The 10,712-nt window shown below is 44.5% G+C and overlaps 1 protein-coding gene across 6 annotated transcripts in view; it reads right to left on the bottom strand.

The window, feature by feature from the left end:
* Positions 1 to 1,147: 1,147 nt before the first annotated feature.
* TMTC1 (transmembrane O-mannosyltransferase targeting cadherins 1) overlaps positions 1,148 to 10,712 on the bottom strand; it is a 146,069-nt gene continuing 136,504 nt past the window's right edge. For 5 of the 6 annotated variants that reach the window (XM_074902093.1, XM_074902096.1, XM_074902094.1 and 2 more), the window contains 6 exons: positions 10,072 to 10,207; positions 9,153 to 9,297; positions 8,887 to 9,024; positions 8,376 to 8,498; positions 7,212 to 7,289; positions 1,148 to 6,477 (listed from right to left, as the gene is read on the bottom strand). In XM_074902093.1, the coding sequence (XP_074758194.1) occupies positions 6,337 to 6,477; positions 7,212 to 7,289; positions 8,376 to 8,498; positions 8,887 to 9,024; positions 9,153 to 9,297; positions 10,072 to 10,207 (761 nt within the window). In that variant the 3' untranslated portion in view covers positions 1,148 to 6,336. Of the gene's footprint in view, positions 6,478 to 7,211; positions 7,348 to 8,375; positions 8,499 to 8,886; positions 9,025 to 9,152; positions 9,298 to 10,071; positions 10,208 to 10,712 lie in introns of those variants that run through there. The other variant, XM_074902095.1, reaches the window with a different exon arrangement.

Raw genomic sequence — 10,712 nt, 5'->3', positions numbered from 1 at the left:
CTGCAGGGCTGCAACTCAGGTGGGTTTGGAGGCTCTCCAGCCATGTCTCACTGGAGTCACTGGCTCCGTGGTCTCTCCTGTTTGTAGTTGGCTGCCCACTCCTCACAGGGACAGTGTCAGGATCCAATGTCCCTCCTCACCACCGGCCACCAGCCCTGAGCTGCCTCAGCCCTTGCAGTTTGAAACAAATCTCATTGCTTTTGCAGAGGAGGGTTAGCACAGGCAAAGGGGAGTCCAGCCAAATCCCTCACCCCATGGTCTCTCCTCACCCAGGTGGGCCAGGGGGAGCACCTCTATAAGGCATGGCGGTGTGCTGCTTCTTCCTTCCCAGAGGACACCAAGGACCTGCCTTAGACCTTCAGCAGCTTCTCACCTGTGAAGCAATACATGGGTCTTACAGACACCCTGAAGTAGCCGCCATAAGGATGAAAATGATTTGACCTTTTTTACAAGGAGATGTCATTCACATACCGCAAGAGCAAACTCCACTAAGAAACCCTTCACGGTTGGGATCCAGAACTTCAGGGGTGTATGGGCTGACTTCAAAGTGAGTGTGCAATTCCCCTACATGCTACAGAGGGTTTTGCACACACCAAGATGACAAAAAACACTATGGGGTTGTGTTCAGGGCTTTTGATTCTCTTTCAAGTCTATTTTCAGTGGAGGTGTTTATCACCATCACAATCCTCTGAGTGAACGAAGGCCCTGGGAGCATGCAGGAGCATGTGGGAATGTCTACCAGGAAGAAGAAAATTAGAACAAAATTAGTTTCTTTTTCCCTTCTGTTCTGTTTTTCTCTTTGCACTCTCTTTAACACATTCCTGACAGATATATAAAGCCTGACATGAAGAGCTTATGTCAGTATAACATGTCCAGTCATCAAGACCATGTAAGCACCAGCCCACATCCTTTCTCATGCTCAGGCTCCAAAAAGTGCCTGCTTCAATATTTTTATATGGCCAGGCTCAAATACATGAGATGCATAGTTGCACATACATGAGCAATCACTGGGACTCCTTGGACAGTAAAATGTAAGTCAATTGGAGTAAGAAACCTTGGTCCTTCCACCTCCAGAAGAGCTTGTTCATGGTTGATCCTAAGGAACAGACTGACCCCATAGCCAAGAAAACAAAACCAGATATGCTACTTACTTTTCTGACTTTTTATATAAAATATACATTTACATACATTTTCTTCTGCAAAGACTTTGAGCATAACTCTTTTATGTGAAATCTAGCCATAAATCCCACAGTGAAAAAAGAAAAGACTTTGCAAATTCCTGTACCACTGACATACATCCAGTTGCTGCTAAGTGTGAATTTAATTTTAAAAGATTTCTAATCCACAGGTTGTTTTCTTGTTTGCTTGTTTGTTTTTTTGTTTGTTTTTTTTTTCTTTAAAAAAAAGATATGCACAACTGATAAAAAAAATTAGATACAGAAATAAGAACCATATGAATAACAGGCAATGCAAACAACTCCCGCGTGACAGGAACACTCAGCGTGACATCCACTTCAGGCAGAGATTTCTACGGTAATACAGTTGTAGAAGCCATAAATTTTACAGAGGATACCACAGGGGGTATTTTCCAGAAGAAAAAAATTTCAGCAAGTCAGTACAAACATGGCAATGAACTTCTGCACAAAGTTATCAAGATTACCTGAAGCAACTTTGCCACATTGAAACACTAGTGAATGCCGAGCGCATTTTTTCCTTTTTTTTTTTTTTTTTTTTTTTTCTGCTAGGTTTAAATGTACATGAAAGCAAAATGCTGCATTTTGAAATTGCTGCAAGAGACTGAAGGTTGGGGAAAAAATGCCCTCTAAGGGCTAATTTTTTCCAAAGATTGTGCATAATTGCATATATGAAAGATAGAAATTGAGCACTTGGTCAACTATCACATACAGATTGAGGATACTTAAGCATATACCAACTCTTTCACTGAGTTGGGGGACAAGTGGGGCAAAAAATCATACAATTATATTCTAAATGGCCTAATTATTAAAATTAGAATTACAGTTGTCTTCTTTTACCAAATACTGTACACTATATTTGGCCTCATTTCTATAACTATTAAGAAGCTTTCATAGTTTTTTAGACAGTTTTAGGGGTGTCCAGCCTCTCCTGCAAGTTAGGCTCTTAATTTTGAATTTTTTTGACTTACGACTTCTTCCACCCATGTGCATGCATGCACACCCCCCCCACCTCATCCTCGTCAAGATCTCAGGAATGAAGGCCATTTGCACTGCTGCATTCACTTACTGTTTGGCCAAAACAAGTTGCCTGCACATTTGTAGGAAAATCTAGTCCAAGGAGTCTATGAGAGAGAGAAAATGTCTCCCACTGCATCATTTATCCTGGGGGATGGAAAAGGAATGGACGCAAAGAATACCGGACTTTAAATAAGCAATAAAATAAAGCAAAATCAGTTGAAAATATTATTCATGGGAAAAGGAAAAAGCAAGACAATAATTATGTTTTTCATTTAGGATTAAAATGCACAGTGAGTACATGAAAGTCCTGTCTAACCAGCTTTGCATTAATGCTCCACTTTAATATTGTAAGCACTGAGGTTTAGCCAATGCAACTTGCAGAGAGTGTGAACTCTCCCCCATCAGGTAGAGCGCTTCAGCCATTTATTAATTTGTAATCCCTGCTAACCATGCTGAGCTCTGGAGTTGGCAGAAAACAATGTATTTATAACTCTTTATTTAGAAGCTGTGCAATGCTACAGGAAGAGAACATTTCCTATGATTAATTAGGATAATATCCAGTTTATCACAAGGTAAGTCGCTTGATTTATCTTTCACAATAGCATACTGTTTTGGTGGAGGTAACCCATTTCATATCATACTCCATTCTTCTTCTTTATCGTCAATAAACCTTTCACAAGATTAATGTCTTGAACAAACACAGCATTTCAGCATGGACACCAATGAGGCAGGGAGTCAGCTCAAAACTTCACAAGGGTTTAACTGCTTTGGTATCTCAAGGTCTGAATTGCTCTCCAAACATGCTGCCAGTTTGCAGACTGTCATCCTGCATAGATGGGGTATAAAGTGCTGGTTCAGGAAAGCGGGGTTCATTACTGAGCCCTCCTCTCTCCATAACTACCATAAACGCAGCTCCAAAATGTGGAGAGTTGGCATTTCGGCATATAAACATAATCCAGTTCAACGGGGTTTAAACTCCATGGATATGTTACCTGCCTAATTCAGGCAAGTGGATGAACATACACCGTGCCTTCCAACCAAACTGCCTCCCTCTCCGGGAGGATGGTTTCATCTTTCTACATTATTTTCTAAGACAGACAGTGTTGCAAAAATGGTAATCCTTCTCCAGGATGAGGGAGGGGGGCACTCAAAGCTATAGTATACTTTTACAGGTGCACTGGTTTTAGGAGGTCAAGATGGCATTGATTAGGTTCTAGGACAAGAATGAGACAATAATTTCTACCAGGTCTCTCAGGAAAGACAAACTAAGATTTAAGCCAAAGTTAAAAACACAAAACCAAGTCTTCCTCTCAAGAAGCACTGATATAAAAAATACAACTTCTATATTTGAAAAAATATGTTTCATTGGCCACAATTTAAAGCCACACTGCTATGGGGCTTGTAGAATATATAGTATTTATTTAATATATCTTTATGAGACAAAGTTTATAGCTGATACACATTTTTAAATGAGAGGTATCTCCTCCCCCTACCCCTATCACACGTGCTTCAGCTAGCTCTCAAAGCATTCTGCAGAGGCCTCCTCTGCGGGGGGCTTTGCATGCCACTGCTGTCGGGGGCTGCACCAAACACCACTCTGCCAGCTGCAGGCAGCCAGCCAGCCTGCGCACGCGGGGCTCTGGTGAAGCCACTCCAAAGGCAGGCTCACCTTGGGGGGAGGCAGAGAGCTTTATGCTCCAGATACCTCTGAATACCCCAGTAATGAACAACCTACATCTTTGCAATGCACACTGGGGAACCAAGTGCCCTCAGAAGCCATTTAAGCTTTGGTTTCCCCATCTCACAGGACTCTGCTGGTCTGACCCCATCTTCTGGGCATTTTGGCAGCACGAGGGCTGTGCAAAGCTACTATATGCATTGCATTCAGTGGAACACCTGCACTGGGGACATGCACAAATGTCAGGCCAGCAAGTCCATGGCCATAAAAATCCTGTGAAAAGACAAGGGTCACTGACCCAGCCCCAGGACCTCAAGCCTGCCCTCAGCTCCAGAAAGCAAAGTAGGCTGCTTGGGCTGGGGGGGAGAAGGGGAAATTCATTAGCAAAAGACTTGTTTATTTTGGTTCTAGCTGCTCCCCGGGGAAGCTTGTTCGAAGGGAGAGAGCCCATAAATGTGTGTCACCATCCTTTCCCACCAATGGTCTCTCCCTCCCACCTCTGCCCAGCTTATAGGCACTGGCCAGTCTCCTCGGCCAGGGGGGATCAGTACCTTCCAAGTCCAGCCTCGTCTCAGAGGGCACACAGCCATGGCTCTAGTGGGTCCACAATGTCTCACAGGGCAGACATCTGCACCACCTGCAGTCCCTCTCAGCTCCAAATGCAGTTGGAGTCATGTTAATAATTTGTCGGTAATTTGACCACCAGTAGCAGCTAGACACTGAGCTTTTTAAATGGCAGAGCTAACAACACACAGCTGTCCCATCTCACTGAGCAGATTTAGAGCTTGTTGAGGTGCCATGGTCAGAACCAACTAAACCCAGGTGTCACATAGGTCACTGCCACACAGGCTTTTCCTGACACACGTGTATCAAGTCATCACACACCTAATCTGAACTGTCCTTTACTAATAATGCCGAACCCTGGGCTGCTCTTCTGCAGGGACTGGCCACAATCAAGCTCAAATACAACACCTTTTTTTGGTGGTTTCCTGCTGCAAGAAGAACAAACTGATGACATACCCTGATGTCCAAACTGAAAGGCAGTGGCACCAGGCAAGATCCCACTAATGCTCTCTGTGAACTGGTACAAACCCTGATGGAAGCAGCAGAAATGCTGTTATTGCAGGGACAGCATAGTCCACTGTGCTCTGCAGTCATTTGCTTTAAAAACATCATTAGGGGGAGTTATTCAAGCATGACTTGGTGGTACTGCATTTTTATAACTTCAGACAATATAAGTCAAAATGCCCAGCCACGTGGCTGGCTGTGAAGGATACTGCCCAATTTGTATAAAACAGAGAAAATATATTAATTATTTGATTATTATAAGTTAAATAAATAAAGCTCAAAAATAAAAGCCCCAATTCTGAAGAGAATTTGTTTTCCCACTTCAGTATTTTAAAATATAGATTTATGACTGTTCAGCTATAGGTCATTTTCTGTATCTTTTGGGGGAGGGGGTGAGAACACTTTGACAAAGTGTTTTGTCAGTGTTATCAGCATGATAAATGGGCTTTGTCCCTGCAAACCCATAAAAAAGCCTCTTTAGTACCTTTCCAGGCTAGGAAATCTTCCCTAAACTTTCTGTGGCTTTACCTCCTATATTGATCAGATCAGTTGTTTGTTTTTTCTACTGGGGACTGGACAGGAGGACAAATATTCCTAGAGCTTCCCATTGCCTTTGGATGCTTCCATTTTTTTTCAGAGTAAAAATCATTTGGCCTGGAGGGATAGGGCAAAGGGTAAAGCCATATGATATTTCACAATACTGACATCATGAACCTGAATTACTACAAAATCACTATCTTATGAGTAAAACATTCAGCTGAGGTTTTCCCTCAAAGGATCATTTGTTCTACTTGTAGAATCAACTTTCTAGGGTGATATTCAGATACCGTTTTCCCTTCCTTTAGAATAATTTTCAAGCCACATTTAGAGCTGTAAAAGTGGCCACCACTTCCTCAACATTAACCACTTGAAACCTTTTGTGTGACCATTATGACCATCTTTCCTGGCTCAGAAGGACCTGGCAGCACTTGCAATGAAGCCCATCAGTGATACTTTATGTGGACGAGGTTGGCCTGTGTTGAGTAACAGGAGGTTGTACTTCACCCCTGCTGCAATGGATGAGTGCTTTGTTTCCACCGTTTCCCCAGTGATAACCAAGATATCGAAGGTACATGTCCCACCCATACTCCCGGTGTGATTAAAATGGGTTCAGCCTAAACATAAATCTTGATTAAAGGAAGGTTTTCCTTCATTCTCCAGCATGTCCCACAGGAACCGAGTGTGTCTCCTGTAACTGGTCAAACATAAGCATGCATTCAAAATTTGCCTTCCATAATTCTAGTCCTGTCAAAGTTCCTTCAGCATCACTTTGAGAAATAGGCTTCCACCACACTCTTCTCCAAGGGCCATGAGTTTCTTTCCAGTGGTGACTGAATGCTATGTTTGATCTTTCTCCTGGACTTCCTGAAACCGTTTCTCCAAGCGATCCAGTTTGGCCAGATTCTCCTTCAGCAACTTGCTGTTTGGAACCAGCTGTAAGGCTTTCTCATAGTAGCCACGGGCAGTGACATAGCTCCCCTACAAAGAAAATGAGTGACAAATCTCATTCACATCCCCAGACATAGAGAGTTCATTCCTTGCGAATGGTGAGACCATAATACAAAGGAAAAAGAGTTTATAAAACTTGATATTGTTAGGTAACAGGAATACTTCATTATGAAGTGGATCACTGACTGCCATTAGCCTAAATCTGATCAAACATACATGGCAAGAAGTAGATTTACATTTTTCTGTTACATTGTACCAGAAGAGTTAATTTTACTCAGCAATAGGATAGCCTGAGGATATTACACAATGTGACTCCTTAAGTCCCAAATCATAATGATATGCTAAAGTATTCAAAAAGATAAGCAACCACAGGGCAGGCTGTCTATTTCCATAATCTCATGCCAGTACTCTGCATTAGACAAATTAATTATGTGGAGAGGTATCTTAAAAGTCGACTCACGGTGACATTTTTCTAACGTAGGTCAACAATTGAAGCAGGAAAACTTTAGAGATGGTAGGTTGTTCCTTGCAGTCTGCCCTCTTAAAATACAAGATTTGCATTACAGGATACACATTCTCAAGCAACCTGGTTGAAAAATTGTAGCTGGGGTGGGTAGACTTTCCTCCTTTTTGGATAAAATATGTCAGGGACACTCAACGGTTCATAAACATGCACCTTCTGGCAGTCTGAAACAAATGTAGCTTTCTGTCCTGAGTAGTAGTCTCTGCACTTGACAGCTTAAGGAAAAGCAAAAATGTCATACCTTGATGTGCTCAATGCCTCCCATATTCATCCAGGCCTGTGCTTGGTCTGGGTTGAGCTCCACAGCCCGTTTATAGCTCTACATAAATATGAAACATTTTTAGGTTAAGAGTCTGACTCTTCAAACAAAACCAGTGCTGGAGGGGAAAAAGAAACAAAGTTTCCTCTCCTTCTGAATCCATTTAAAAGATAATTTCAAATTCTTCTCATATGCAATGCACAAGCTGAATTTCAGTTTCTTTACAGCAAAGGCAGTAACATACTGCTTCACTGCTGGGCTCATCTCGCAGGGTTCCCCTGCCCACAGCACTGTATGAGGAGCCACATCAGCCCCTACAAGCCTCTCTGCCACCCTGCACCACTGGGTCTCCTGCACGTTGGAGTCATTTCCTTGGGCAGGTGCCTGCCAACCACAGGCCCTGTGTGGGCTGTGATGCTCTTTATCTGCAAGGCTTTAACTTGGAGCTGGCAGCAGACTACAGTACAGCCACTTGCATGGAGGTTTCACAAGGGCCTGAAGGCCGTGCTATCCCTCCCACCCTGATTCTGCCACTGTGCATGGGAGCAGCAGCAACAAGGACCTTCTGGACTGTCAAACAGCACTGTTTTTATGGTGTCACAACAGAAAAGGATTCAAATCAGGGATTAGAAGTCTCTAGGTATACTGAGAATAATCAGAACTGCCCCTACTGGGCCATTATGAACACTAGCATTATTTCTGAGCTATCAAGTCTCCTGCTCCACAGGATAAGCCAGTCTCTCAGTTATTAGGTAATAAGGTGAGATATTACAACATGGTAGGCTCTCACAGGTCCCCAAGCTTCCAGCTGAGCCACTTGGAGTTGGCCATCGCCAGCAAGAGGGGCTGGATGCACCAAGCGTCTGGTCAGTGAGAAAAAGCCTAGGCTTCTCCATAATCCCACCCCACGATTCTGTACTTAACCTCTCAGAGCAGGGAGCTGTATTTCCACACAGGAATGAGGAAAAAAGTCACAACTAAGTCTGGTGAAGTTAGCTGCCCCATAGCTTTAGCTGTACCACTGGTGAACTGCTGAGCTCCCAAGGCCAACAGCCAGGGTGCACGTACCAGGGAGTATTGGATGTAATGAGCTAACTCTTATCTTTTAACCTACAAAACTATCCATAGGGCTTACAGCAGTTATACCTCAAAAGCCTTGTCAAGGAGATTCTGTTCTCTTAGCTGGTTTCCTTTAGTGAAAAAGAGCTCTGATATGACTTTTGGATCCTTTGGTTTTAGCTGAAGAGCTTTTTCTATAGCTTCAAGTGCCTGTGAAAAAGCAAGAGGACACTGTGTTACCATAAATTGCACCTTTCCACTTTTCATGCTCTCCTCAGCACTAGGGCCTCTCAGCATAAGAGCCATCTTCCTCCTTCCCTTGTTTGCCCAACACTGTCAACACATGTGGAAATGAGTTTTTTAGATGCCCGTGGCTGATGGGAAGTGGGGCTGACAGCAGCAGAAGTGGTAAGAAAACCACACTGCTTAGTTTCAGTCCCAGTACCTAGATAAACACAAGATTTTAGTGAAAAAATAAATCTACTGGATGTGCACTAAGGCATGTGACATGTCTCTGGAGAGGCAGAGTGTAAAATTCAACCTGAGCTCAGCTCTGTGTGTGAGCCCTCAGGACAAGCATGTCCCATGACCACGGTACCTTGGCATAGTGCTCCTGCTTGCTGTAGATGGCTGACAGAAGGCGGTAGCACTCCAGACACTCTGCATCCTCGTTGAGTATATGGTTTGTCATCTTTTCAGCTTCCTTTGTCTGCCCCATCATTGCTAAAACCTGTGCCTATGAAGCCATATTATAAAGGGTTATGATCTTAAAAATCTCAATCCTCCTTAATACATGATGCTGAATCCAGCGGCTGGTGCTCCACTTCTGTGGCCTTGTCCTGGCTGAGCTCACCCCACACTCACCAGTGCCAGTCGGATCTCTTTATTTGAAGGCTGCAGTGATGCTGCTTCTCTGTAAACCTGCAACGCTTCTTCATACCGTCCTGTGTTGTAATACAGAGCCCCCAGTGGGGATAGGATCTCCGCCTTCCGGGATACCTTCAGTGCCCTGGAATTTGGGAAGGAGAGATACCTCCAAGTGGTGTGGGGTCCAAAGTGGAAGAGCAAGGTGTAGAGAAGATCTGCACCCTGCTCATCCCACCCTGGAAAGCCCAAATTTATGGTCCCAGGGAGGTATGAGTGTGCCTACAGCAGCAATCCCTCTGCCTAGCTGGGAAGGGGAGAGGGCTACCTCCAAACTGCACATGAGCATGCAGAAGGGGTGGGGATGGCTGATGGTGGCAGAACCTGGGAAGTGTCAGCACAAATCTGAATGCCAAAAAGGAGGCAACCCCACACACCCCAGTCCACCCTGCTGCATACTGGGAGTCAGAGCCTGCCTACTGGCACACTGCTGGGAAGAGCTGGAGTTCCTGATGGTGCCACAGTGATGAGCTGTGCAGCAGTTATGGCTGTTACTGGTGTGACACCCACACACCAGCTTCGAGCAGGGTGGGAATCATGCTAACAACCTGCTCATGCCACCAAGAAACCTCTGATTTTCTTGTTAGAGCATCCTCTAGACAAAAGCAGTAGTGTGTCCATCCTGGGGGCTTGGGAATTGTCCAGGGAAGTCAACATTGCCTGAGTCTGTGCTGCCTGTCCAAGAACTCCCAAAAACCAGCCAAATAAGCAAAGGTAAATCTGATTTCAAAGAGACGGAGAAGGAAGGGGGAGGAAATCCAAACATGCACTGACAGATTCAGGTATCAGAGGCTCTTTAGCAGAGACAAGCTGTACAGCGGGAGGAGGGAAATCTCTGTCTCCCACCACAAATCCTTACCGCTTGTACCATGCTTCAGCCTCTTTGTTCTGCCCCAGGGAGCGGTGAAGCCTGCCCAGATTCACCATGGCCACGTGGTGAGCAGGGCTCAGGTGGATGGCTTGCCTGTAGTGGGACACGGCTTTCTCTGGAGCCCCTGGAGAGGAAAACAGCTATTGAACTGGCGCATCAGAAAAATCCTGTCGTGAATTCAGCACACAGTAATGCTCTGAGTTTTCTTTCAGCTATTGCTCTGTGCTTGGGAAACATTTTGAGAAATCCTACCTCAGCCTTTCTAGAGATTAAAAAATTGCTGTTCAAATTAAGATTTAAGCTTCAGTATCCAGACACGATCCCAAGAAACAGATTTTTTTTTTAGGAGTGGGTTTTTGCAAGTCGAGGGTACAGTCACCAGAAGATAACAGCTGACTGAAAACACTCTTCTATCATGCTGCAGGGGGGATGCATCCCACATGCTAAGGACAGTGCCCACCCCAGAAAGAGGGCTGGGGCACATCTCCCACCTCCCAGGAGAGCATCCTTCCACCCTGGCCTACTGGAGAGACAGGCAATGGAGACATGGAGAGAGAACAAGCCACCCAGTATTTCCCACACCTCCACCAAAGCTTCAAACAGTTTCAGTGCTTTCCAGAGACTACTGC

The sequence above is a fragment of the Athene noctua genome, chromosome 3 (genome assembly GCF_965140245.1).
Source record: "Athene noctua chromosome 3, bAthNoc1.hap1.1, whole genome shotgun sequence".
Classification (NCBI taxonomy): Eukaryota; Metazoa; Chordata; class Aves; order Strigiformes; family Strigidae; genus Athene; species Athene noctua.
Note: the sequence above shows the minus strand (reverse complement) of the source record. Positions and strands in the feature narration are given on the sequence as shown.